The sequence below is a fragment of the Amblyomma mixtum genome, chromosome 6 (genome assembly GCF_055824585.1).
Source record: "Amblyomma mixtum isolate Tamu chromosome 6, ASM5582458v1, whole genome shotgun sequence".
NCBI classification, from domain to species: Eukaryota; Metazoa; Arthropoda; class Arachnida; order Ixodida; family Ixodidae; genus Amblyomma; species Amblyomma mixtum.
The window spans coordinates 32,130,212-32,158,125 of record NC_143017.1 but is presented as its reverse complement, the minus strand read 5'-3'; the positions used below and the strand labels follow the sequence as shown (position 1 = coordinate 32,158,125).

The following is a 27,914-nucleotide window of genomic DNA, read 5'->3' as shown; positions in this document are numbered from 1 at the left end:
AAACGGAACATGAACGGACAGAAGCAGATCATAAACTGACAGAAACTGATCATAAACTGACAGAAACTGAACATTAACGGACAGAAACAGAACATAAACAGACAGAAACAGAACATAAACGGACTGAAATGGAACAAACGGACAGAAATGGAACATAAACGGACAGAAACGGAACATAAACGGAAACGTAAGCTAAAGTGTGCGGATTGGCGAGCTTCCACCTACAAGTGTCTCATGGTTCTGGGTCTCTGGGCAGGGTACATGCGTTCCTGGAGCAGTGGGGGCTGGTGAACTACCAGGTGGATGCCGAGAGCCGCCCGAGCCCCATGGGTCCGCCGTCCACGTCCCACTTCCACGTGCTGGCCGACACCCCCTCGGGCTTGCAGCCGCTCAACCCTCCCCGGACTCAGCAGCCTTCAGCAGCGCAGCAGATGCTGAACCTGGATAAGGCCAAGGAGGAGGGGGGTGGCGGCAAGGAGGAAGGGGGGGGCATCCGGGGTGTGGGGGGGGTCCCCACCATTGGGGGCGACGCCCTGGGCCTCAAGATGGACCAGTACGCCAAGAAGCAGGCCTACCTGCGCCACAAGGCGGCCGCCACCGTGTCACGCGAGTGGACCGAGCAGGAGACCCTGCTCCTCCTCGAGGCCCTGGAGATGTACCGGGAGGACTGGAACAAGGTGTGCGAGCACGTCGGGAGCCGCACTCAGGACGAGTGCATCCTGCACTTCCTGCGGCTGCCCATCGAGGACCCCTACCTGGACGACCCGGCCGCCGGAGGGGGCGCCCTCGGTGCGTACTCTCTCTGTCACTCTCTCACACACTGTCTTGTCGCTCTCGTCCAAACTGCTTCAAAGCCCAATGCAAAGTGCACATGGAAACGTGCTCCAGAACTGCGCAGTGAGAAAGTGCAGTGCTTGTAGCTGGGGTGTGCAGTGGTATGGCTGCTATGTGAGACACGCCAATGAAGGTGCAAACTGTGGCAGCGTCTGGTGGCGTAGAACATTTGCTGCCTTTCAGCTGGGTGTTTCCTGAGGGGTGAGGCCTGCGGGGTGGGGTGAATGCGCAACAGAAGGGACCACAGTGTGCACACATCCTCATTTTAGTGCACAAAACAAAGACATATATAGAACTGCCACTCAATTCTTTCGTCCGATGTTTGCTCACATGTCCATGCAAACCAGAAGTTTGGTCTGTTGGGATGTGGAGACCCTGATGAGGGTGTTGATGGGGCATGCATTGGTACGTTCTGGTGCTTTTGTGATAGACAGTTCAGTGATTTAACCAGATGTCTTAACCAGATGATTTAACCAGAGCCTGGAATATTCTTGGCTGTGTACCTTAGGCAGCCCAGTACTACCATTGTTGAGCACTCTAATTACACATTGTTTCTCTCTGCTCTGGCTTGCCACAGCCCTTAAAAAGGCACTCTAGAGGCATTTTGCCTTCTTAGTTGCCGGTTGTTCACCTCATTCATTGCATGTGCACTTCCTTCTCAGCTTTCTAGGTAGTAAAAGCCCTGACTGGATGCATTGTGTTTCAGGCCCCCTGGCTTTCCAACCCATTCCGTTCTCCAAGGCAGGCAACCCCATCATGTCCACTGTAGCCTTCCTGGCTTCAGTGGTCGACCCCCGGGTGGCTTCGTCGGCGGCCAAGGCAGCTATGGGTATGCTCATTTACTCTGTTGTCATCACCAAGCATATTGCGGCTAATTTTAACATCACAGGCTTGATTCGAGTGCTCTTGGCTTCATTGGTCTTAGTCAGTGTGTTAACGTGAACACTACGCATTCACCTCTGGGGACGATACTTCAGCATGCGCAGTGGATCTGTGTGATAAGACTATGCACGGCAGAAGTTATTGGTGGGAGTGCACATCAGCTTGGCGCTGCCTCGTCTCGAACTGCAGAGGAGTTTGCCAAGATCAAGGACGAGGTCCCATCGGCCCTGCTCGATGCGCACATCAAGAATGTGGAGACGGCGGCGGCTGAGGGCAACGTCAACCCCAAGGCGGGCCTGGGCATGACGGGCATTGCGGGCACGGGCGACAAGGAGCCCCAGGAGGGCAACGGTGAGCGACAGGCTCCACTCGACACTGCCAAGGCAACTGGTGCTGGAACAACTTTTTTGCATTCTGTTCTTCCTTTTGTGCTTTGCACCAGTTTACGGCAGAGAAGCCACTGTAGCGGGTGTCTGCCGCTACATTTCAGTTTTTCCATGTCGCGTGCCTCCAGGCTCGACCCACTCGCATGCTTCCACACCTGCGATTGGTCGCTAAAAGTATTATACGACTAGGATTTGTCGAAATTTTGGACGTAGTAGCTAGAAAGTCATGTTACTTGGGAAAGTATCAACTGCGATAAATGCAGTGCAACTCTGTGGTGATTGCCGGCGATTTGAAGCGCATGGGAAATCATGGGAACTGGGATCATGTCAACGAGGTTTTGCTGTACTCTGGAGCATGTTAACGAGGCTCTGTGTAAAGGAATATCTCACCTGACATCACTGCTGCATAACGACTGTTGGCAGTGACGCCTGTTCTTTGTTTTCTGCTCTGTTCTAGTGTGCAAAGCTCCATTTTTTTTTGTGAAAGCGACTTCTCTCTCATTGGGAAGTTTTAAACTGCCAGTCTATGCCAGCTTCAGTCTATCCTCCATGTCCCTTTTGAAATGGGCGTCATGAGAAAGACAGTTGTACATTGAGTAGGTCGGATGTGCTGTTTTAATTGGTCCTAGTGCTCAGAGTTGTGTGTGCACATGCTTAGCCTTGAGACTGTGTGGGTGGTAGATGACTCTCTGTGTTCCGTGAAGATGGCGTCTACACTGTGCAGTGTTTTGCTTTCTTTTATTTGTTTGTCATTTTCCCAGCTTCCATTGTCTCACTGCGCCCTCCCTTTCAGCTGGAGAGGAGTCTGAGAAGGCTGAAGAAGGCAAGGAAGGCACGGAGCCGTCGCTGTCGGCCGAACTGAAGCTGGAAAAGCCAAGCAGCTCTGAGGCAAGGCTCGGGGGGCCTCTCTGCCTGTCCCCTGCATTAGTTTTTTGTCGGATAATCTGCTGTGCTTTTTCAACATTTAGGACCTGCCTCCCTGTGTGATCACTGTTCTAAACTTGTACATTAACCAGTCGGCATCAAGCGTATGTAACTCTTTTCTTGATTAAGTTGGCAAGGATTGGGTTTTAGCTTTCTTCACCCACTGCACTTAGTTGTTGCAAGTGAACTGTATTGCAAAGGACAGAAGTAGGCCATACAGGGTAGCTCATTTGCCTTGTAGGCTGTCGCATATAGGTTGCCGGAACTGTTATGCAGTAGCATAAAGAGCTCGTCGGCCCAAAAGGCAGTTTCACACTCGGTTGGAGTTTGAAACTGAAATAAGAGAAACATAGTGAGCGAAATCAGAGAACCCGAAGCGGCACGAACAGATCAGTTTCACTGTCCGGTGCATTAAACCACTGGGCTATCACCGTAGGTTAGGTCAGGTTAGGTTAGGTCAGGTCAGGTCAGGTTAGGTTAGGTTAGGTCAGGTCCGGTTTGGTTAAGTTAGGTTAGGTCAGGTCAAGGTCAGGTTAGGTCAGGTCCGGTTAGGTCAGGTCAGGTCAAGGTCAGGTCAGGTCTTCATGTTCCATCCATGCGCTAGTCAGTCCAAAATCAGCACGCAGGTGGTTATTGCACATACAAGCGGAAATTTGAACGCATGGCCACTACACGAACAAACAGAGATCGGGGTGACTGATTCAGTAGCTGTTAGGGAGCGATGAAGAACGGTAGGATTGTTGCCTTCACTGTCGGCGCTCACGCTTTTGCAGGAGAACTCGTCTGCTTCGGCTGATGGCGCCCCCGCCAGTGCCGGCGGTGCAGCTGCGCCCGCAGCCACCGAGGCGGACGACAAGATGAAGGTGGCCAAGTTGGCCGAGGAGCCCAAGGAGAGCCCCGGGGGAGCGGCCGACCAGGAGTCTGCAGAGGAGCCCAAGCCACCCGAGACGGACCGCGACCGGCTCGTCAAGGATGCACAGCTCTCCACGGCAGCTGCGGCTGCTCTTGGCGCGGCAGCCGTCAAGGCAAAGGTATGACGCGCACAGCAGAGCCCCCCCTCCTCAGTCAAGTCGAGTGCAGTTTGTTTTCAGTATCTTGCATCCGCTGGTTAAGTGCAGCAAAAGGCCTGAAAGGGGCACGATGTGCACTAGAGTAATGGGGTGTGTGTTTCAAGGGGTAGGCACGGCATGTTTATTTTCGACACATTAGTAGCAGGCCTTGACACCACTGCGCGTTTTGAAGCACGCTTTGTGGCAGGAAATGAAGACGCTGCGTTTGATACCAGCTGCCGGTTCAGGCTGTGCTGCTTCGGGTTGTGCGGCTGCTAACAGTCCTGTTATTTGCATAATGGCAGGACTGCATATTCACTAGGCACATGCATCAGTAGAGGGGTAGCCGTGAGAGGAAGCGCCTGACGAAGCCTAGCTTTGCAAGGCTGTTTATGAAGCCCCCAAATATTGTGGTTGGAGGCAAGGCTAGTCAGCCAGGCTGCTTAACCATGCCTTTGAGGCTGTTATGTTTCATCTGTTATGTTTACGTGCTATGTTTATCTGTTACGTTTTGTCAGTTGGCCGGTCTGTGGTGCCCAAGAGCTTCACTGTCTAATGGTCTTGTCTTGCCTATCATCAACCATTGGATAGGGGAGTGAGCTACTCATGTTGGGTGGAACGGTGCAAACGGACGGAAGGAAAGGAACTACTACAGTCAAACCCGGATATATCGAACCCGCATATTTCGAATTATTGGCTATATCGAACACACAGATTACCCCCTTGAAAATACTATGTAAAAGTACAGGACAGTTGCGTTGTATATCGAATTCCATTTTCGCCGGACATTGGATATATCAAACGCCGCGCCGCGCCCCTGGAAGGTGTGCTTTCCCCAAAGACATTTCTGTCCGGTCGTCAGCCGCCTCAGCGGAGAACATTTCCCCAGTCAGTCAGCAGCCGCAGGGCCTTTGTTTTTTCCCCCGTTTTTGCGCCCCACCGGCGCGAGCTTTCCCGCTCCTCCCGTACTGCCAGCGTGTGCTTGGTCAAGGACATTGGAGCTCAGCGAAGAGTGCGCGGCATGGAGACGCGCGGCGACGTTTCCGAGCCTCCTGTGGAAAAGAAGAGAGAGAAAACGGTCGCCCGTGGGTCTGGGGAGAAGAGAGAGCTCAGAAAAAAAAAAAAAAAAAAACCGAAGCCCAGAGCGTTGATCTTTCTCCCTCCTCTTTCTTTTCCCTCTGTCGCTCCTTCGCAGCCGCGTTGACTGGCGCTCGCATAGGCTTTGCTCGGACCGCTCCATCTGCGCCTCGTGTGTTTTTCTCGTGTGTGCCTGTGTTTCAATGCGCGGCGCGAAGCAGGCCACAGTAGCCAACTGTTTTGGCAAGGCAGGCCTTGAAGTGGCCAGAGATGAATGTCCGGAAGATTTAGATGACGATGAGTGCTTGGACGATGAGTTTCGCGACTTGCCCAATTTTCCTGGCGCCGTTCCGTCTGAAGTGACTGTTGAGGACTTTAATAACGCTGACAGCGAAGTAATAGCTGGCGTTCATGACGCCGATTCCAGCGACGACGAGGGCAACTGCGTTGTCGAAGAAACGCGTCCGTGCTCAGCCACTGAACTGGCGTCAGCGTTCAGCCTGAATCGGCGCTGTTGCTCGGAAATGGAAGGCACTGGGCTCTCGGACCTGGACAGTCTCAAGAAGATCGAGACCAGTGTTTTGAACTTCGTTTCCCAGAGGAAAAAGCAGCCAAAAATTAGTGATTTTTTTTCCGCGAAATGAAGCGCTTTCACATTGCGTGCCCATACTATGTGATTCGCGGCTGTTCCAAACGGTAAGCCACAATTTGTTATGATCGGGAGTGCAGTTTTAGCCTATATCTGTATATCGAATTTCCGCTATATCGAACTATTTTCCGATCCCCTTCGAATTCGATATACAGTAATCCCTCGTTATAACGAAGTCAGCGGGACGGCGAAAAAATTCGTTATAAGCGATAATTCGATATAAGCGACCGCTCAAAAAAGCTAGAACAGTCGAGATTTAATTGCGCCACAACTGCGAGGAAGGTGGCGGATGACCTTGAGCCGTTGCCTAGCAACCGCTGCAGCTGGCGGACGCCGAGCGGCGTCCGCCAGCTGCAGCGGTTGCTAGGCAACGGCTCAAGGTCGGTCTCTGTGCCTCCTCGGAGCACTGCCACAGCGAAATCGCAAGTTCGTGGCCAATGTAGCTTTCGCTACAAAATTTTCTCGTAGCACATTTGTTCTACCAGCAACAGTTTTGGTCAGCGATCCTCAAAGATGATACAGTTTTCAAATTGCTTATACCAGAGTTTATTATCTATTAGCAAACTATCACGCTTGACCCTTTTCCATAAACTTTACCATCATGTTCTGCTCCATGACGATTTTTTTCAATCACCTGAATCTTTTTTTCCACGTCGCGACCACCTGCTGAAAGTTAAACGCATATCATGCCACACTTCTTCGTTTGCTAACTCTTTCATACCACGCACTATAGTTGACTGGAATAATCTTCCATCACACATCGCTTCTGAACGGGATCTTAATAAGTTTCAGGACCTTCTTACCCAAATGTCTGTTTAGCTTCACTATTTGATTGTACCACATGCTGCATTCAGCTTTTTTTTGTTATTTTGTTTTGTTCCTGCGTTTGTTATGCCTCTAAAACACTATCTGTTTTTTTTGTGTGTGTGAATTAGAATGTATACTACAGGTTTTTGTTTATTTCTTTTGTTTTCTACATGTGCTTTCTGTTCTTATGTATAGCACATTGGCGTTTGCTCAATATTATTTTGTGTTGTGTGTCTTCGCTCCCCCCTATGTAATACCCTCGATTGAGGGCCTTTAGGGGTTTATTGAATAAATAAAAAATAAATAAATATCAAGAACAAGCTTTAGCTCATTTTTGTGATCCAGACGGGATCCAGGCTGATCAACAGGCCGGCAGGCCACGGCCGGTCTCGACGCGCACGAGCGAGCGAGCGCGTCGAGACTGGCCCCGGCTCAAAGGAGCACGCCCTACGTCATCATGATGCTGCCGCTCTCCGCGCTCTCGTTGGCTCCCGCTTCCCGTCATCGCGTTTGCCGCGGGCGGCCCGTCGTTGACGTCTAGCAGGTTGGACGCAAGCGGCGCGCTGCGATCGGACGCTGTGGCGCCGTTCGCAACCGCGCGATTCAACGCGGCGCCATTCGCAACCTCGCACCGCGTTGAATCGCCCTCGCTTTTCGCACATGTGTTCCCGCCGTAACAACAAAATTCAGTGAACGCGCATTTAGACCGTTTGTCTAGTCGAATGGCGCGAATCGAGCATGACCGGCCACATTTCCGCATTCAAGACACCGCGGTTTTCTGGCATCGCAAAGCGCGAGGAAAACTTTATTGAAGCGAAAAGCTTCACTAGGCTCGTCAACACCGCGCTTCGCGTGGGCGCCGCCGCGGCGCGCCGTTCTCCTCCTCGCCACCGGTTTACCCTTCGCCGTTGCTAGCGGTTCTTATCGCGTTATCGCAAGGCGTTGTGATAACGCCCGAGCGGCGGCGGCGGACATAAAAGAGGCCGCGCGGCGCGGCGCGCGCTCCATCGCCACTTCTCCTCCTCGCCACCGGTTTACCCCTTGCCGCTGCTGCGCGGTCTCGCCGCGGTCCCAAGAGAAGGTTCTTTCGCAAGGCGTTGCGAGAACGCACGTGTGAGCGGCGGCGGCGGCCGCAGAAGAGACGCAGACATTCGCCGTGGAAGGAATTCGAAAAGAAGACCCGGAAGTGGTAGCGAGGGAGTTGGCTCAAAATCTACACCGCTACCGTGGTGCTCCCAGTGCCTTGTGCGCGAACTGCGACAGCCATGACGTCAAACAAAGCATAAATGCAGCTTTTCGCTTGTATATCCAGGCTTAACCGGAGCTAAGCCACTGCCATTTTTTTTCGTGTGGATTCTGTCATGGGGAACACCAGGAATGCGCTTCCGACCGAGATTAACGGTTCGGTCGCGCTGCACCATGAAACTTGGCCCCGCTGAGCAGGGGACACTCGACGCTCTCTTGGTGCCGGTTACTAGGCAGGTCATCGATCGTGGGTTTGGTACTTTTGTGGCCTGTTCTATGCCTGCATGAGTTTAATTCGTCGGCGGTAATAATTTCGCACTGCATGCGCAAAGGGTCGCCGCCACGGCGGCGATGCCTACGCTTGCCACTTCGCTCTAAGCGGGTCAAGCTCTTCGTGCACTTCGAGTAATGCGGCTTAAAATGCATGCGTTTGGGTCGGGACCGAAAGAAATTTCGAATAAAGCGATATTTCGAGTAAAGCGATTTCGTTATAACGAGGGATTATTCTATCCGGGTTCGACTGTAGTCAGTGCTCGTGTTTGTGTTCCTTGTTCCTGTTCTGTCTTTCGCACGTTTGTGCACTGTTCCATTCAAGATGAACATTTACCAACTAGTTCAGCTGCCAATCCTACTATAGTGAAGTAACTGGAAATTCTAATTAGGTTGAAGCATAAACCTGTATGGTGGTGGTGAGGATAAAGAACATGTGCCCCCTTTTTTTTTGGGCATGGTGCAGGTAGCAAAGTGTACGCCACATAAATTAGAACAGTGATCATCACCTGTGGGTGTTGTTGCACGTGGTCTTGCTCGTGGGACCATCTCTCGTTGCTTTACGTGCAAGTAGTTGCGTCAGTCTTCCGACGTTTGTGCCCGCTCTCTCCCCAGCACCTGGCGGGTGTTGAAGAGCGCAAGATCAAGTCCCTCGTGGCTCTCCTGGTGGAGACGCAGATGAAGAAGCTGGAGATCAAGCTGCGGCACTTCGAGGAGCTCGAAGCCATCATGGACCGCGAAAGGGAGACGGTGGGTGCACTGCTGACTGCCTCCGTGCAGAAAATTTGCACTGCAGGCAGAGCGACTAAGAAACGACATGCCAGTGTGGAAAGTGAAGCTGCTACTTATTGCTGTACTTGCATGCAAGTTTTCTAGTTGTATGTGGGACGAAAAGGGGGGGGGGGGGGGGAAGCATGAAAGGTAGCACAGTAGAATCTTGGTGATGTGATCATGGCTGACGCAGATTTCGATATGATATGAATTGGTAAAAATTGCTGCTCTAAGTGCATTGTGTACAGTGGACATAATTTCGGATGGTGCGAACACTCTCCTATGCCATTACGGATTATGTACGAACATGGGAGCCATGGCTGTGACCACACTCACAAGCACCGAGTAAACACCGTGATTGCCAGTAACATAGTAACAGTAGCATTGCGAGCATTGAGTAAGCGACACGTGGCCAGCCCATCTGTTGTTACACTGAGAGGGGCCCTCCTACCTCAAATGTCGTGATCGCCGTTTGTGTGGTACGCCACCACGAGCAGTGAACAGGGGCAGGTGGATGAAATTATCCGGAGCCCTCTTCTACGGCATCCCTCGTAGTCTGAGTTACTTTAGGACGTTAAATTCTGTAAAACCATAAACCATTTTTTTTTTACTGCCTTTCTTCATGGGCCAAAATGATGCCATGCTGTCTGTTCACTCCTTGCTTTTTGCCCGAGCTCAGCAGTAGCAGGGCTTGCATTGCATCAGACTATGATAAGAGGCAGGAAGTACTACAACTGTTAGCAAAGTTGCCACTGGTCACCCGTTGCAGCTGGAGTACCAGCGGCAACAGCTCATCCAAGAACGGCAGCAGTTCCACCTGGAGCAGCTGCGAGCGGCCGAGTTCCGGGCACGCCAGCAGGCGCATGCCATGATGATGGCCCAGCAGGGCACGGCGGCCCCGCCCACTGCCCCGCCCCCGGGCACTCCCTCGGCCCCGCCCCCCGTGGGAGGAGGAGGTGGCCCCGTGGCCGACGGAGACCCAGGTCAGCACCCACCGCGAGGTGGTGGTCCTCCCCTGCCTTCCCACCCACAGCAGCAGCCACCACCGCAGCAGCGCAGCCCCTACTACCCGGGTTATGGGTCGGCCCCGCCCCCAATGGGCGGGGCACGGTCGTACCCGCCCACTGGAGGCGGGGCCGGTGGCTATGGTGCTCCTCCCTACCCCTCAGCCAGCGACCCGTCGTTCAGAGTGCCCCATGGGAGCAGCCCCCAGCCGGGGGGACCAGGCGGTGTGCGGAGCCCCGGTATGCACCCGGCCGCAGCACCTCCTCCCCCGGCCTCCCTTGGCCAGCACCCCTCAGGTGAGACACACCCCATGATGCTGCCTTGAAGCCACTGCTGCCTTCTATGCAGCAAACCCTTGCGTAAAGTGTCTCTCTCTTGTATATGTATGTTATTGCAAGGTGGGCAGCGTGCTGCCTGGATCTTATGTGGTATTCATTGTGCAATCCTTGCAGCACGGTGGAAAACTACTGTGTGTTTGCTTCATCTCATGCAATCAGCCCGTCTCCCTGTACGCAGCTCTGCTCACTGCGTGGAACTTAACTTGGCAGGAACTGCCTCGAGGTTTTCTGTGTGACCTGGCTCGTGGAAAACCGTAACTGAACTCTGTGTGGAAAAGTTAGGCAGCCTGGCGCTTATTGTAGCTGTGTTACAAACAATGCACTAGCTTCTCAGGCTCACGAAAGCAGCAGCTGTTGCAGTGCCGACAAAAGCAGGCTGTACGCTCTAGTGTTACCCGAGTGAAAAAGGATTGTAGGTGTTTGCTGTGAACAGTTAAGAAAAAAAAAATTGCGCAGGCAACTTCAGCTGCTTAGGTGCGTGGCTTATCAAGCAACTTCTTTATTTGCACTATCATTGTTGCCAGATGTAGCGTTTGAGTGTGACTGTTTAGTTTGTCAGTGATGCATGTATGTGTGCACATCATGAACGAGGCTTGCTTAGTCAGTCTTTTCGTTCAGCAAGATTCCCGGCAACTCTAATTGAATGATTCACAATAGCTTCAGCTTATGATGCCATTGTTTTGAGAAAGGTTGGCTTTGTGGCAGTTGTGAGTTTGTCCCAGCATGGCAGAGTTAATAATGTGGGCATCTGATGTGGTCCGGTCGGTCAGCAACTGCTTGCAGGCTTTTTGCTAAAAAAAAAAAAGATAGTTTGGAAATAAGAGACAGAGCACTGGCCTGCTTGTAATGCTGAATGCTGTGGAATGGATTTTGTTTTCTGTGCTGTGGTAAAAGCTGGGTGAGCAGACGTGCGCTGTCTGGCCTGCTTTGTGCACATCGTGCTGCTTAAAGGTAGAAGACTGGCAGAGGTGCGTGTGCATTAGAACTTTCAAACAGGGCTCGAATACAGGTGTTAAAAGCTGAGTGATATGATCACGGTTGCTGAGAATCTCGGGGTGATTCAAATTTTTAAGATCCCCTGGCCAGAGTGTGTTGTGTACACACAGTGCCGAATTTCGGACGTTCTGAACGCTCGCGTGCGGCACTACGAATAATACGAACGTGCGAGCTGCATCCGCACTCTGCTGCCCGCACTTCGGCAATGCTGCAATTGTTGCTCGTGCATTGGGCACCACCGTGAGTGAGAGTGATGGTGTGGCTGTAAATAAATCCCATCTGCGAAATGTTCATACCATCCAAAATTCGTTTAATTCAAAATGAACAAAATCTGAATGTACTGTGCTGTCACTTTGGGACGTTAAACCCCATTAAACAAAATCCCATTAGCCCATCCCATTAGCCAAATTGGCTTGAATGCACTTCACGTGCTTCTGCATTCAGGTTTTGTTCGTCTAGAATGATACGCATTTTGGATGATAGGAAGTGTTTTTTGTGACCCCTGTGAGATTCCCATCATTGAGGTTTTGCTGTTTTAAGAAAAATGTGGCTTCGAGTACTTCGTGGTCGGGCATCTCTGGAGGCTTACAGAGTCAGAAAAAAGCGAACAGGGGAAATGAGAAAGAGTGAAGAAAGCAGCTGCGCACTGCTTATTGCCTGGAGATATTTTTTTGCATATTTGAAGCTGTGTGTGAGCAGTAGCGGTTGTGGAAATATTCATTTCTTCCAGTGGTGACCGCTGACCTGAGTGCCCGGACGTTCGATTCGTGTTTGCAATTTCTAGTGCCCATCCACCTCTGGCCAGCAGCTCTGCTCCGTACTAATGGAGGTGGCTTGGCGAGCTTGCATGCTGTGCACTGCTAACCACTCTCTGGCATATTGAATGTGCGTTGATTGGCTGTTCTGCACTCCTGCCTACAGTTCTGTCACACACTCTCTCTCTGCTGCTCGTGCGCGTATATCTCCGCGCATGCTGTGCAGTTGAGGGTTCCGAGCGTTGCCAACGTGAGAGAATTGCTGTGCGTGTGTTGTCGTAACGCACACCGAGGACAGGGGTGCGCCAACTTGGCTGGAGGTGCGATTCTCCACCTGATTGGATTTTGTGGGTAGGCATCGTGGCCACTCCCTTGCTTTCTTTCATGATGGGAAAGTGTTCATAGTTTCTTCTGTGCTAGATGTGCTTAATCAGCCAGATAGACGGACCATCTTTTCTCTCTATTTTTTTTTGCTTCTGCATCTATGTGTTGTTGAACTTCTTTTGCAGGGGCTACATATATAATCATGACACACTGGGCTGTAAACTGAGCTCGAAATTATCTTCAGCCACTTCAGATTCGCCAGTGCAAAGCAAAATCTCGCAATGTGGGCGTTCTTAACGTGTCGCCTCGATTAAAGGCATAGAAATGATTCTCAGCCCAGCTCAGCTGTAGAATGGCACAGCCACTGAGGCGAAGCTCTGAGGTGGGAACAAGCAAGACCATCACTTGTGCACTTCTACTGCGGGCTTGCTTTGCTGCAACCTTTAAAATGTGGCGTGCTCAATCACAAAAGTTGGACGCCAAGGCACTGCCCCAGAGGCAATAGACCTGTTGGCGTGGGCAATGAAGAGTTATGGGTGGTGAAAAGAGGTGGCAGAACTACGACTTTGGCGGCATCTTCACGGTGTCATCAGCCCTCCTTAAGGGGGGACACTGGTCTTTGAAAAAAAATTTTTATTAAAGAAGTCACAGTTATGAAATTTCCAGGCCACATGTAGTTTTGTGTGCTGATTCTGGATATGTCATTTAATTTCATGTAAAACAATTCCTTGACCACTTGTGTAATTTTTATGCAAGTATTTTGGGAAAAGTTTTGCAGAAAATTTGCTGCAGGAAACTCGCTGAAATGCATGCCATTGGGCTCTCTCGACACCAAGGAATGCAATAAGGGTAAAATTATCATCTTGGCTATCATAGAACGTGAGTTATAGGGTTTTGAAGTTGTCGCTTCAGAAATGAGAAAAAAAGTGTGTATTCATGCTTGTGAAGTGGCAGCTTTAGTACCCTATAACTCAAGTTCTATGATAGCCAGGATAATTTTACCCCTATTGCATTCCTTGGTGTCAAGAGAGTCCAATGGCATGCATTTCAGCGAGTTTACTGCAGCAAATTTTCTTATATGCTCTCTCCAAAAGACTTGCATAAAGATTGCACAAGTGCTCAAGGAATTGTTTTACATGAAATTAAATGGCATATTTAGAATCAGCACACAAAAATACATATTCCCTGAAAATTTTGTAACTGTGACTTCATTAATAAAATTTTTTTTTTCAAGACCAGTGTCCCCCCTTAAGTTGGCACACCGCTGTCTGTGTTCCTTCCGAGCATTCCTCTCACGTTGGCGAGCGCACTGATTTGCCGAAGACTGTTGGTGGGGTGACGAACAGCGCTGACTCTTGACTTGGCACGCACTGGCCCTAACCACGGCTGTACTGAGCTTTGGCGCTTGTGTTTATCTCTTCTGGCAGGCACCTATCGGCAACACCATTCCTCCATTCTCATGGGACATCCATACTAAACGCACTCTGACCAACAAACAGAGGGGACATATCAAAACAGCCGGCTTCCCGAAGTGTGTCCGCACAACCGAGAGTGGCCATAAGCTCTAAGTGCCTCCGAGCGAAGGCGCACGCACACGCAGAACATTGCACGCTGTGGCCGATGTGATTGCCGGCCCGAAGAGGGGTTTTGTGTTCATCGTGATCGGCAGTCATGAGTAGCAGTGTGTGTACCATTCTTTTTGCCGGAGGAGACATTCCGCACATAGTATTTCATTTCAGAGCTTTGGATAGCTGTTTGCGTGTACTAATATATATATGTCTGTGTGAATTATAGAGTAATGTTTTCATAAAGCATCAGCGTCTTGTCTGTTTCAGTGGTGTTCTTGTGTCAGGTTACGTTTCAACACTGTAATTCTCTGTTACTGAAGTGCGGTGCAGAGTCTTCTAGTCAAGTCCTTTGTTTTTGAGCTTATAAAAGGTGCCACTCGTGAGTTGAGAAATAAAGAATTGGTCTGTTTGTTTCTACATTATTCTCTGTGTCACTTTTAAGTAATATAGTCACAAACTTGTCATGGCCGGTTGCCTGTAGTCTGATACAAGTCAAGAAAAAAAGCAGCTTTTCCCCTTCATAGGACCCTCTTCCAGCCAGTGACGTCGGCCGATGCTCGTGAACCCACTAGCCTGAGTAGCGTGACAATACAGAGTTGTGTGACAATACAGAGTTGTGTGACAATACAGAGTTGAGTGACAATGCAAGGAGGGTACTATCCCTAACAATGCGGGGAGGGGGACTGTCTCCTAGTAGGCTCATGAGAATCTACTAATACCATTGGCAGGAAAGGGGTCCTTTGATGAGAAAAGCCGCCATTTTTTTTTGGCTTGTACCCGATTATAGAAAACTGGGTTTAAGACACCTTTAACACGCATTGTGAACACAGTATAGTTGAGTTCGTAAGTATTCAGGCTGTTTAGCAGTGTCATTGGCGAATACAAACTACAGCTGTGGTTTTATTGACGGGCAGAGCGATCGTTGCTATGCAAGTCAGTAGAAAATGTTTCTCAGACCTGTGGAGAGATGTTCTTGTAGAGTGTGTAAACCTGGCACTCTCCTCCTCTAATTGCAGCTGTTTTTCTCCCTTTCCCTTCCCTTTTCTTGCACTGCTGACATGCAAGGTTTGAGGTGGCAGTAAGACGTGGACACCATTTCGATTCTCTTGCCTCTTTTTTTGCGATACCTGCATGCCCTGTTGCCAGTGCATGGCTTCTTTCGCCTTCTCTGCTTATGTGCACCAAAAAAAAAATAAAAAAAGAAATGAAGGAAGAATGCGCACTGGAACTGCAATTCAGTGCTACGTGGAAGTTTTGCAAGCTTCTGGCTGTAGAAGGTTAGAAACGCGTTCTGCTTTGAGCTTAGATTAAGGCACAAGTGAGTTTTTACAAATCATCGTGGCATTCATAGTCGCAAGCGACATTTGCAGGTAAGCCTGGATTGCATTTGGGAACGATTGCCAGAGTCTGACAGTGTTAATGTTTGCCTCATAGTCTCGAAGTCATGGTATCTTAAACTTTTAGTTGCTCGCCTTTGTTGTTTAGTTTTTACGTGAGAGAAAGCTCGCCACACTAGAAGTGTACCGTTCTGCACTTCCAGACGTGCTTTGATGCTCATGCTTGCTTGATGCTTAAACGCACATTTTTGTGCAGATTTGCTCGCATTTTTCTCCCATGTCATGCTGCACCTTGCTTGCCTTAACAACGGCTTGCTTTCTCTCGCATACTGCCTGCCCACATGGTTTGCAGTAGCCACGGACTCTCTCTTCCAGGACATTTTGTTGGGTCATCTACGTGCCATCTGCGTGCCTCAGAACAGTGTGTTATTGATACCAGCACTAAGTGGCTACTTACTTTCTACTCAGTCTCTGTTTGTGTAGAAATTTGATCAGGGGTTGGCGTTTCTAAGGCTGCCCCCAGGTGGGCACTTTTCAAGTGCTTACGTGGTCTCTGCATTGGCGTCATTGGAACTCTCGACTAGAAAGAGTACTGGTGACATGCAGTGCTTTTGTTGTCTTCAGTACAGCTGGTCATTTCATCTGGGGCTTCACTCCTCGCTCTGGGTGCTAAGAAGCTACTAACTTGTGTCTGTGTAGGGCAGGTGGGCTCATTTACGGGGTCGCTTGTCAAACTGGGTGCCATGTTGACCTGATGCCAGCTCTAGCAGGGAGAGATGTATACTGAAAAATAAGCGGGCACTGAGTGGAAACATGCCGTTGCAGTTGTTCCACTCAGATATCCTACTGTCTGACTAGCTGACTAGTTACAACAGTTAGCAGCTAGCTAGTTAGGTGGTCGCAGCCGTGGTTGTGTGTTGCAAAGGACTGTGAGGCTGTTGCTTCTGCACTTCTTGTTTTGCATTCTGCTCTGGTGCACAGGCTGCTGTCAGCATTGTCCTTTAGTGTGAAGGGATGTGCTAAATTGGGCCCATTCAGCCTATGACCATGGTTGCTGTAGAGGAAGAGCTTGACCCTGTATATTGCGTCATGGAGGAGCATTTACTCAATCTTGAAATGTAACTCTGCATTCTTGGCACGCTTTGGTCAGCACTTGAACAATGCTCAGACACTGTGGTCGCATTTCACATTAAGGGAAGAGGTGAACAAATGAACCGCCATCCATTCTGCATCTGCATTCTTGGCACACTTTGGTCAGTGCTTGAACATTGTTCGGAGACTGTGGTTGCATTTCGCATAAAGGGAAGGGGTGAACAGTTAAGGGGAGAGGTGAACAGGTGAACCGCCGTCCATTCTGTATCTGCATTCTTGGCACACTTTGGTCAGCACTTGAACTATGCTCAGAGGCTGTGGTTGCATTTGGCATTAAGGGAAGAGGTGAACAGTTGAGGGAAGAGGGGAACAGTCGAGGGAAGAGGTGAACAGGTGAACCGCCGTCCATTCTGCATCTGCATTCTTGGCACACTTTGGTCAGCACTTAATGTTCAGAGACTGCGGTCGCATTCCACGTTGAGGGAAGGGTTGAACTCTGGAAGGTAATGCAGGAGCAGAGGAGGAAGGTAGGAGAGGGAAAAGGAGCAGGAAGGTCTGCTTGTGTCATTAGTCAGTCGGTGCACGTCGTGTTTGCTTCTGTTGCCCGTGCCTTGCGAATCATGTATTGTGTCGAGATGCAGACTTGCCAACTGTCCCCCGTTCAAATCATTTAATATTGTGACCAGTTGTGATTGGGCCTTTTCGATTGCACCCTGTGCTGGAGTACTATGCAGCCAGCGGCGTTATGCAGAATAGCCAATTTGTCCTGCTCCTAGCTTAGCTTGAATTGATGCGGAATGCGCGCAACCAGCAATAGTTGAAATGTCGTAAACACGGCAGTCATGCCAGCAATGGTGCGCCCTAATCATGCATTCATGGTGATTCATATTTGACGATCAAATTTTGATGGAGGCGAAATTCTAGAGCTTGTATACTGTGCGATCGATCGATCGATAGCCTCAGTTGCTTTGGGACGTTAAAGGAGTATAGACACCTAATTTTGGTGGCATGTTTTCTTCTCTATAATGATGCCGAATACACTATTATGCATGAGTCACCATGTGGTATTCTCCTACGACCGCTGAATAATTTATAATTGAATTTTTCTGTCATGCTGTTTCGGTTTCAACAGCTGAACAATGGCTGTGATGTCAAAGAGAGGTTATAGGTCGAGTGAGGCATGTAAAAACCGTGGTATAATCGCTGCTTGATGTTTTTAACTACAGTGCTGAAGCCAGCCTTCCTCCAGAGCCGGAATGACGTGTGTAGAAGCAATGATTATGTTGCAGTTTTCCATGCCTTGCGTGACCTATAACCTCTCTTGGACGTCACACTCATGGTTCAGCTGTTGAAACCGAAACAGCACGAGAAAGAATATAGATTATAAATTATTTAGTGGTTGTAGAGGAATACCACATTGTAATCCCTGTATAATAATGCCTTACAGCTCATTGCAAAGAAAGCACACACCTAAAAGTTAGGTGTCTATACTCCTTTAAAGCCCATAAACCATAAACCAAACCATAATGTTTTACTCTAGAGCTCGCAGCCGTTCTGGCAAGAGACCTGCCTGTTTTGACGGGTGGGAACTGCAGTGATCAGAAGCAGCCTCTTTGGTGCACCACTGATAGACCCCATGTTTGGTCATGGTTGTGACTTTTATTACGCCATTGGAAGGTGATGACTGACGGAGAGGTTGGGTCAAACTCTGGTCAAACTTCAGCCTTGCGAGGGGAGCCCCTTTAAGTGCCACAGCACATTGGCAACAGCCTCTACGTTGAGTTTTATTGTCTTGGCTTAGCTTCCGTGCTGCGTCCTGTGACTTGTCATCTCTTCTTTGTTCGCCTCTTCAGTTTCGTTGCTGTGATGGCATCGATGCCAGCTTCTGCGACCACACATTGCAACCTTCCTGCGTCCGTGCTCTCTAAAACAGTTGCTTGTCCTTCAGGGTCTTGGCTCTTGCAGCACCAAAGGCAGCTTATTCAGCATTGTGTCATGCCCTTTATCCATACTAACTTGGCGAAGTGCTGTTCCCCACAGGATGGCTTGAGATGAACATGACTTGCGTGCCTTCCTCTATATTTCCCTCTCCATATTGTTCATGCTGTGCCTCGAAACCTTTCTTCGTATTTAAAACAGACCTGTTGTGCCAAAGGTATTATGGATATCCCCAGAGACGAGCAGGTCTTCAGTGATAAATCGAGAGTCTCAGATTAAATTTAGATTTCACGTGAACTGGCAGAGACGTTTGTGGTTCACTCGTCAGACATAGGTAATTCATTGCTGTCGTTTATCTTCAGCTACGGTACCAGTGCAAGTTTCTGCAGGTAACTTGATGATGATAGAAACAGCTTGCTTACAGTCAAGAGCAGTTCAAAACTGCCTCGAATTTTTGGTGACAGATGTGCCTCCTCTTAAGGGGGGAAGCTGGTCTTAGAAAAAAAATTTTTGTTAATGAAGTCACAATAATGGAATCTTCAAGAAACATGTATTTTTGCGTGCTGATTCCAAACAAGTCCTTGTGCACTTATATAACATGTTATGTAACTTTTTGCCGAGAGCTTTCAATAAATTTTGCTGCAGGAAACTTGCTAGAACGCATGCCGTTGGCTTGTCTTGATATCAAACTATGCAATAAGAGCAAAATGATTATCCTGCCTATCATAGAAGTTGAGTTACAGGGTTTTGAATTTGCCTCTTCACAAACAGGAAGAAACTGATGGTTTCAAAATCCTATAATTCACCTTCTATGACAGGCAGGACGATAATTTTACCCTTATTGCATAGCTTGATGCCAAGAGAAACCAGTGGCTTACAATCTGACAATAAGTGCACAAGGATTTGTGCATAAAATTAAATTACATATTTGGAATCAGCACGCAATAATGCATGTTCCCTGAAGATTTCATAGTTGTGACTTCGTGATTAAAAATTTATTTCTAAGACCCTCTTCCCCCCCTTTAAATTAATGTGGCAAGAAAGGAATGGAAGGCTTAATAATGTTCCTGAAATCGCGTGCTTAAATCTGCCACTACTGTAGAATCATGGTTGGTTGGTTTATGGGGTTTAACGTCCCAAAGCGACTAAGGCTATGAGAGACGCCGTAGCGGAGGGCTCCGGAAATTTCGACCACTTGGGGTTCTTTAACGTGCACTGACATCGCACAGTACACGGGCCTCTAGAATTTCTCCTCCAAAGAAATTCCAGCCGCCGCGGCCGGGATCGAACCCGCGTCTTTCGGGTCAGCAGCCGAGCACCATAACCACTGAGCCACCGCGGCGGCATGTTAGAACATGGTTTTTGTGGAGCATAGTTTTTGTGGAGGCGCAGTATTTGGTTCAGAAAACTTGTGCCATGCCATGTAACATGGTTTTCTGCCTGTTAAGTGAGGGAGTGCCACACTTTGTGGATGGTTTGTCGGATCTGTTGTCGGTGTTGCCAGGGCTTGGGACGTCTGGCGCTTCTTCTAACCCAGGCCTTCCTGCGTAGCGCCATAGTTCAGTTGAGAAGCTGCGTAGCCTTGCTGCGAACTCTGCTCGTGTTGGGAAGTGGCATGTTGTGTGGTAATGGCAGGCTAGAAGCCGCTCTTGTGACTGGGGCTTAAAAATGTCGCCCTATTCAAGTCTACCATGGTCCCGCACTGCTCCTCCTTTTTTACCGTCATCTGTTTCATACTATTGCTTCACGAATCGTAATTCACCAGCTTCCTCTTGCCAAGCTTTTTCTTGTCGAGGCTTTGCAAAGATGTGAAATGGGAAGAAAAATGATAGGTGTAACGTTAAGAGAGCGGAAGCGGGCAGAGTGGCTGAGGGAACAGATGCGCGTTAATGACATCCCAGTTGAAATCAAGAGGAATAAATGGGCTTGGGCAGGGCAGGTAATGCGAAGGCAAGATAACCGCTGGTCCTTAAGGGTAACTGAGTGGATTCCAAGAGAAGGCAAGCGTAGCAGGGGGCGGCAGAAAGTTAGGAGGGCGGATGAGTTTAAGAAGTTTGCGGGAATAGAGTGGCCGCAACTGGCAAAGGACAGGGTCAATTGGAGAGACATGGGAGAGGCCTTTGCCCTGCAGTGGGTGTAGTCAGGCTGATGATGATGGTGATGAAACATTCTTCAGCTAGGATTACCTCTGGCAGTGTGCAAATTATAGTCTGTGGCCTTTTGGCCCTAGCCGAGGCAATAAAGAAAACGTGCAGCAGGGCGCAAATTGAAATGAGAGCAAGTAAAAAAAAAAAAAGTTCCAATATGTAGCTTACACTTTGTCATTGAAATGAGGTGGGTAGTAGCCAGCTCCAGTATTGTCAGTTATTGCCTGCAGATGTGTTGATTAGAACTCCAACGGTGATGCGTTCAGTCTGAAGCAAGCACACCACGACGGTGTCATGCCACTTATGTAAAGTGCGCAAATGCTGCAGCTCTCACTTCTGAAATCTTCTGAAATCTTCTGTTGTGCACACACATGCACAACAGTACTGTTGTGCATGTGTGTGCAATGTACAGGTTCCGTCAAAAGTAAATGGAAGGCAATATTAACGAAAAAATTTCATCATTGCCCCCCCCCCCCCCCCCCCCCAATTCATGCATCCTTGAATACATGTGTGCAGCCTAATTGTGATTGTGTGAATTGCATTGTGCACCAACAGACACGGACCATTATGCTTTAGATTTAAAGAAATAAAATTTTTTTGACAAAATCGCCTTTCATTTACTTTTTACGGCGAGTGCACATACAGTTATGCTAAGCACGCAATGTCGCTAAGGGCCACAACGCCAGAACCCTGTTGTGACCCACTAAACTTGTTGTCGTGTGCACCTTTGCTGAAAACGGAGTACAAAAATGTTTAAGGTACGCAGAAATTGACACCTTTGTTTGGAATGAATGAATGAGAATTTATTCTGAAAGGAAGGATCAAAGCCGTAGGATAGAGAGGGTAAGGGTATTAGGTTTGAACAAATAATTTATTGCTGCACGTCTAAAAGTGTCCAAAAGCTGTGTGACTGGAGTTGGACAAAGCACAAGGTGTTCTATTGCCATGCTTGGCGCATCGGGGATTAGCTGCATTCAGTGCATACCGAGGCATTTTGCTCAGATAGGGTGCTATGATCCTCTGGTGTAGATTCATTTCTGTCGCATGCCTTTATGGCGAACGTAATTACGCAGGGGCAAGCTGGCTAGCGTTCTTATTTCAGGGCACCTCGCACATTTTTCATTTTGTAACCAGCTAGTTAATATTCCATCTCTAACTCTAAAACCATCAGGGACGCAGCTTTCTAATCTTGGAACACACCACAATTGTAGGGGTTGCAGATACAAGTCCTTAGGCACCTGACTAGCTGAGCTGAAGTGTACCACGCAAACTGGGGAAAGCATGTAAATACTACAGTTTTGTCACATTTGAGTTGGGAGAGTAGTGGAAAGCCATGTCTGATGCTGTATGGGGGTCAGGTTTAAGGTTTTTGGAATAAAATTGGTACGCTGTTTGTTGCTGCCAGATGGCAAAGGCCTAAATGCATGGTGCATGCTCACTGCTTTGGAATCAAGCTGGCATCTTCAAGCTTGCCATGGGCAGTGCTGCTCATGCAGCGGAACATTTGAATGCTGCGCCTTTCTTTTAGCGTCTAGAAAGAGCTCTCCAAACAAAGCCCAAGTGCTTCACATGACACTACAATAGCGTCAGTCTTAAGAGTACTCGAGTAACTGAACTGAAGGAACTCAAACAACTAAGGATACTAAGGTATGATGTTAAGATGGCTGGTAATTGAATTCAGGTTGAGTGGTTTGGGACTGCATGATCTGTGCCACGTACAGTCAGGGACAAAAGTCTCCGGACCACGTGTTCCTCTAACGAAGCTGATAGCTCTGCTATTATTCGGCGGCTGGAGGCCACACTTTGGAGGTAGAAGTTAAATTTTTGTTCTTTCATCTCCACAAGTGCGGTCTTCAGCTGCTGTCTGATAGTAGAGCTATAAGCTTTGTTTGAGGAACACATGGTCCGGAGACTTTTGTCGCCAACTGTACATAATCATGCATTAGCGAGTACACACTGTTAAGTATTTTCCCACAGCTTGGCTGTTCCCCTGGTGTACGTGGAATCATCTTTCTGGAACTGAGGCTGCCTTGGCTCTCCGAGTTTGATGTGCGCATCAATAGATTTTTTGTTTATTCAGATATATACTTAGACCGGCACTTGATGAAGCTGGGTCAGTCGCAGCTGAGCATCTCTTGCAGGCGGCCTCAGTGTGGGCCCTATCAGCTTCAGAGCAGCACGAGTTATATATGTCTTGTGCAATGTCCAGGTTGTCTCAGAGTTTGTCTCGTCTTGTCTGTCCTTTTGTGACCCTTGTATAACACCTGTTTTGTCTCTGTTCTCCCCCCCTCTCCTCCCCCCCCCCTTCTTATGGCCCCCTCTTTGTTTGCTCGTTGAATCGGCCCCAGCAATGGCAGCTGGAGCCCCGCCCATGCCCCCCATGAATGGCAATGGGCCCCCAGGTGCTTCGTCCCCCATGGAGCAAGGCACGCCTCCGCAGGCTCCTCCGCCTCCGCAGCCACCTGTACACAATCAGTGCCCGCCCGGTGTTGCCCCAAGCCCAGGTTGCTAGACTTTTCCCCCCTTTGTCTCTCTCTGTTGTCTCTTCTTGTCTTCGTGCCGTTGTCGTTTGTGCGCAGTTTCATCAACCACCCCCTCCCCGAATGAGCTGCGTCTCGCTTCAGCGAACAGCAGGTTTGCCATGGTGCATAATACAGTGGTAGTAATGGCAGCCTCAAAACATAAGCACTTTCGTCTGGGCGAGTTGGTTCATAACAGCAATTAAAGGAATAAAATTGCGCAAAGGGATTGAAGAAGAAAATGAAAGAGACGTGAGGACAGGCCATAGCACGATTGCGGTCTGTCCTGTCCTCTTGTCTCTCTTGTTTTCTTCTTCAATTCCTTTGCGCCATGTTTTTCCTTTATTTGCTCAAAACAGCAAAGCTTCAAATATTTGCCACTGTAGGGCAAATTTTGAGCATCTTTTCATGGCATATGTCTGGAAACATGGGGGTATTGATTCATGGGCAACGTCTTGAGGTTTCCTTCTAGCACCGAGGTGTATAGACTTGAGATAGTGAGTGAAAGAATGTACCCGAACACATCCCGTGCAAAATAAGCAAGCAAGCAAGCGTGTGACTTTTTATTCAGGTGCATTTTATGCCGGTGGAATTCAAATTCAGCCAGGGAGCTCTGAGGACAGCAGTGCCATCCATGCTTGAGACTGATGCCAGCATTTAAAAATTAAAACCTTGATACTAATAACTGTGCAACTGCTGCGTGTGCTTGATTATGCAAAGAGGGTAATAACGCATTGCAAGACAGTCTGATCAGCCTACAGGTGACCGTACCTGTATAGGTTGTTTCTGCAGCTGTGTTGACTAGTACTCTGATAGCGAAGTTAAAGGTCTGCACACTTCTGGTTCGTTATGCAGCACTTGCAGTTCTGGGATTCAGCCTTTGATAGAAGCTTCTGATTGGAGTGATGTTTCAGAAAAGATTCAGGGCTCGCATTCCCTGCATGCTGGTGCGTCTGAAAGGGCCATGGTTGCTGGTAACTCAAGAGGCCAAATTACAGTCGAACCCGGACGTATCGAATTTGAAGAGGATCGCTGAAGAGTTTGATACATCAGTAATTTGATATGTAAAAACTGGCTATAGATAAGCTTATGTGTAACCTAGAGGTGACAGTACACCTGCTGGCGTACTGGTAATGCCGCGAGGCTTCAATCTGGCTGGCTTCACCGCATGACAGCGATGCAATGAGTGCAAGAGTCCAAAGGCGACTGTCAAGCCAACCCTACGTTCACCTCCTCATGTGGTTTCACAGCACTGGCGTTGCCAGCAGTTGCCTGAGGCCATGCAGCCTACTTGTCTTGGCATATGGAAATGAAGACTGCCGTTAGGAGAAGTGCCACTTACAGGGGCACGGCGCACAGTTTGATATATCAAATGTCCGGTGAAATTTCAGTTCGATACACAGAGCGACTTTCCTATACTTTGTATACCATTTCCAGTGGGTTAGCGTTTGATGTAGCCAGTAAATTGATTAGCAGGGTTTGATATATCAGGGCTCGACTGTATATCAGTAGGCCTTTGTGTAGATAACTTAACCAAACATAGTAGTGCTTGATGCCTTATGCCTTGCATGAAACAGCTAGAGTGGAGCTGTCTCTCTCCAGTAGAGGAGGATTTCGAGTACCGTATTTTCCAGTGTATAAGACGCGTTTTTTTTTTTCAAAAATCTTGCTGGTGCGTCCTATACAAGGGTGCGTCTTATATGCGAATTTTCCGGTTTTTTTTTTGCGAGTTCAGAAATTACTCAGGTTCATGTTCAAGCTTTTTTCACCGAAAAAATATTACTACCAATAATGCGGTTGTAACATGATTAATACTTCAATACGGAGACCACCGTGCGCAACTTTTTTAGGTGAACTTTATCATGAAACGGCGGGGTTGACCACTTCCGGGATCTTAAACACGCGGCCGTTTCGGAGGCCCCAAGCAAAGGTAATGTGAAATGCCAAAAGATGGCGACAGTCGCGCTTCTCGCCATTGTCAAGACAAGCCAAGAGAAGCCGATGCTTTTTTTTTTGTCACCTTTTGCAAGTACGTAATGCGAAGAGAATGCTTCAGACGTGTTGCCTTTTCGATAGCACATCCGAAGATGAAGACTTTGAAGGTTTTATGTAAAAATAAATTTTTATGGACATAAAGAGAGTTCTTTCGCTTTTTTTTTCTTTTGTGCTAAAACGTGGGCTGGTATGGCGAAAGTGTTGCCTTTTTTGATCACTTAGCGTTGCTTAAGAACTTCTCACACGGACGGTGCATTTTGCGATGGTCGCATAAGCATGTTTAATTTAAGCCTCACTAGCCTAACTGGGTAAATTGGGGTGCGTCTTGTACATAGGTGCGTCTTATATACCAATTTTTTCAATGACAGCCTGCATATATGGCGGGTGCGTCTTATACAAGGGTGCGTCTTGTACACCGGAAAATACGGTAGTGCTAGAGACACAAGGGGCATGATGTCACTGCAAACGTGAAGCCTCTGAACTTTTTGGCGTTCCACGATGACCATCTGAAGCGATTTTTTTCCTTGCACGTACAACAAAGTATTGCAGTGTGCTGCCTTTTGTGCCCTATAAAATGGTTACTTGCTAAGTGGAACGTTTTTAGTGAACACTGCGAAGTTTTGGTGCCAAGCTGACCACGTGATTCTATTATGTCTTTATACGCTATGTAGCATAAAAGAACTGCCAAGCAAACCTTTTCTGAATTTTGCGTAGCTGGCCAAATGTAAAAGTGATGCAGTGATTTGAAAGTGCCTAGAAGCCTGCGAAAGAACACAGCGTTGGTTGCATGACGTGTGTGACAGAAACCTGGATCAAACCATGAATCCAAAACCCAAAACCAAAAACAGGACATAGGATCTGTTTGATCTTGTGACTTCACGTTGGATTCTTTTCTTCTGGGTATCGAAACTAACTCTTGGTAAGTTCTGTTACCAGCTCTGGGTTTTTTTTTTTTTAACATTTTCAGTTGATAGTCACAACACATTCGTTAGAGTCGCCTCTCTCCGTTTAAAAAAAAAAATTCAAAATACCAAGAAGTATTTAAAAAAAGCCATGACAGGCCATCCTACGAGGTTGTGGGTACTGTTGCAAAGCCTGTTGTGTGTGCGCATTGATCGGCCTAACTGGCGACTGTAAGTGAGAGCTTGAGTCACTGTTTGCGTGAATGACCGAAAGCCAGCTCGAAATTTTATCCTTCAGCAAATGCAGAGCGCATATCGATGGCCGTGCATCCAGTGACGACACACACACAAGGGTAGAAATCTGTCACGAAATGCCACGAAATGGGAAATTTTAAAATTCATTTGCGCAGCAACAAAACACTGCCCCACTGTGAAATGACCAGAAAACTGTGGAGAACATGCCTTGAAAGTTTCAGTGAAATCGGAGGAGGTAGAAAAAATGCTGGAGTTGCCCTTTAAGTGCACTAAAGAGGAATCTGAACTCATATTTTTACTGCTGGAACTCAATCTACGCGTTCCAAGTGTTCTTGGAAACTTCGAATTATTGCCCTGTGTGGTCCTAATTCAGATTAACGTCGGGCTCCCGCCTTTTTCTTTTTTTTTTGAATTCCTCGCAAACGGTGGGAGGAGTCGACCAACCTTTCACCCAGTCCCGTGGTGGCTTGCCGCTTTGCCATCGGCGGAGTGATGCGTAGCGGTCGGCGAAAGCAAAGAGTCCACGCTTATTTTTATTTCCGTGGGCCTAATTTGCAGGTATGCAATCTCTGCCTAGACCTATTTATTCACAGAAACCTAAAAGAAACTAAAAGCAAACGCAAGGTCGCCACTCAACTGCCTGAAAGGCACTCCATGCATTGGTCGACTCCTCCCACCGTATGCGGGGAATTAAAGAAAAAAAAGGCGGGAGCCGGACGTTAATCCGATTAATTAGGGAAATCGGCCGCACAGGGCAATAAATCAAAGTTTCTAAGAATGCGGGGAACGTGTAGACCGAGTTCCCGCGGCAAAAAAAACGAGTTCAGATTCCTCCTCAGTGCACCTTTAAGGTTGATGCCAGGACTTTTTGAAATGGTTTCCTGTGGAAAAGTGTTGCTGTGTCCACTCATTTGCTCAACTTGGGTTCCGGATTCCGTTCCTCCCCTCAGCCGAGTGCGAGGCCCCAGCCGTGAGCGGAGACCCGGGAACCGGCAGCGCAACTCCCGCCCCAACTCCCCCCGGACTGTGAATTTCTCGACGCAGCGAGAAGCATCCACAGGGGGAATCCCCTTCTTGTCACCCAACTCATTCAGAGAATCGTGCCACCCCTCATTGCTTGTACATTACTACTCGGACATCTCTCGTGCACGGCCCCCCCTGCTCACGATTGGCGTACCCTACTTCTGTTCATGTCAGTGCACGACTCTTTGTGTTCTCTCCTCTTCCTCCTCTTTGACGGTGTGTCAGCAGCAGCCTCCGTTGATTCCCGACACTCTCGACGCTGGCAGCAGGATCGCATGCTCGCTTCCGAGAGCGGTTTCTCGTCTGTGGCGCTCTTGTGCGAGGCTGTTGGGAGCGTTTGGTCTCCAGTCCTTTCCACTTGAATCGCTGAAGGCGCAGCTCAAAGTTACATCGAGAACAATGTTATTTTCTTTTTGTTGGAGGGAGATTGTTCAGCCCTAGCACACTCATACACCATCCAATTCAATAAAGAGTTTGTCCCAGTGTCCCCGATTGCAGTCACTTTATTCGTACATGCCATCGCATTCACATTGATAAAGCGTTGGCAATCGCTTGGTGTCACACAGGTCAAATTAGCTTCACAACTGTTCATGTCATCCCACTGCAGTCTTTGTCATGGTACAGTGTCATTTCAGCACAAATCAGCACACTGCAGAGCTCCGGCGGGCAGTCAGTTTAGTTTGGTACATTGCGTTGATGTTGAAGTTTTCATGGATACTATGCATTACATCTGTTTATAAACTTCATTTGTCTTCATGCAGTGTGACACTCATGCTGGTGTTTAATGAAACGTTGCAATAAGTGTTGCTAAAGAAATAATCCACAC

General features: G+C 48.5%; 1 protein-coding gene across 4 annotated transcripts in view; it reads left to right on the top strand.

Moving 5' to 3' along the window:
- The window catches only part of mor (SWI/SNF- related protein mor), a 48,985-nt gene extending 21,412 nt beyond the window's left edge, over nucleotides 1-27,573 (top strand). The window contains exons 16-24 of one of the 4 annotated variants that reach the window (XM_089547727.1): nucleotides 257-789; nucleotides 1,541-1,663; nucleotides 1,906-2,067; nucleotides 2,896-2,990; nucleotides 3,800-4,057; nucleotides 8,739-8,873; nucleotides 9,664-10,195; nucleotides 22,743-22,898; nucleotides 27,016-27,573. In XM_089547727.1, the coding sequence (XP_089403853.1) occupies nucleotides 257-789; nucleotides 1,541-1,663; nucleotides 1,906-2,067; nucleotides 2,896-2,990; nucleotides 3,800-4,057; nucleotides 8,739-8,873; nucleotides 9,664-10,195; nucleotides 22,743-22,898; nucleotides 27,016-27,095 (2,074 nt within the window). In that variant the 3' untranslated portion in view covers nucleotides 27,096-27,573. Of the gene's footprint in view, nucleotides 1-256; nucleotides 790-1,540; nucleotides 1,664-1,905; nucleotides 2,107-2,895; nucleotides 2,991-3,799; nucleotides 4,058-8,738; nucleotides 8,874-9,663; nucleotides 10,196-13,739; nucleotides 14,300-22,742; nucleotides 22,899-27,015 lie in introns of those variants that run through there. The other 3 variants (XM_089547726.1, XM_089547728.1, XM_089547729.1) reach the window with 3 other exon arrangements.
- Nucleotides 27,574-27,914: the final 341 nt, after the last annotated feature.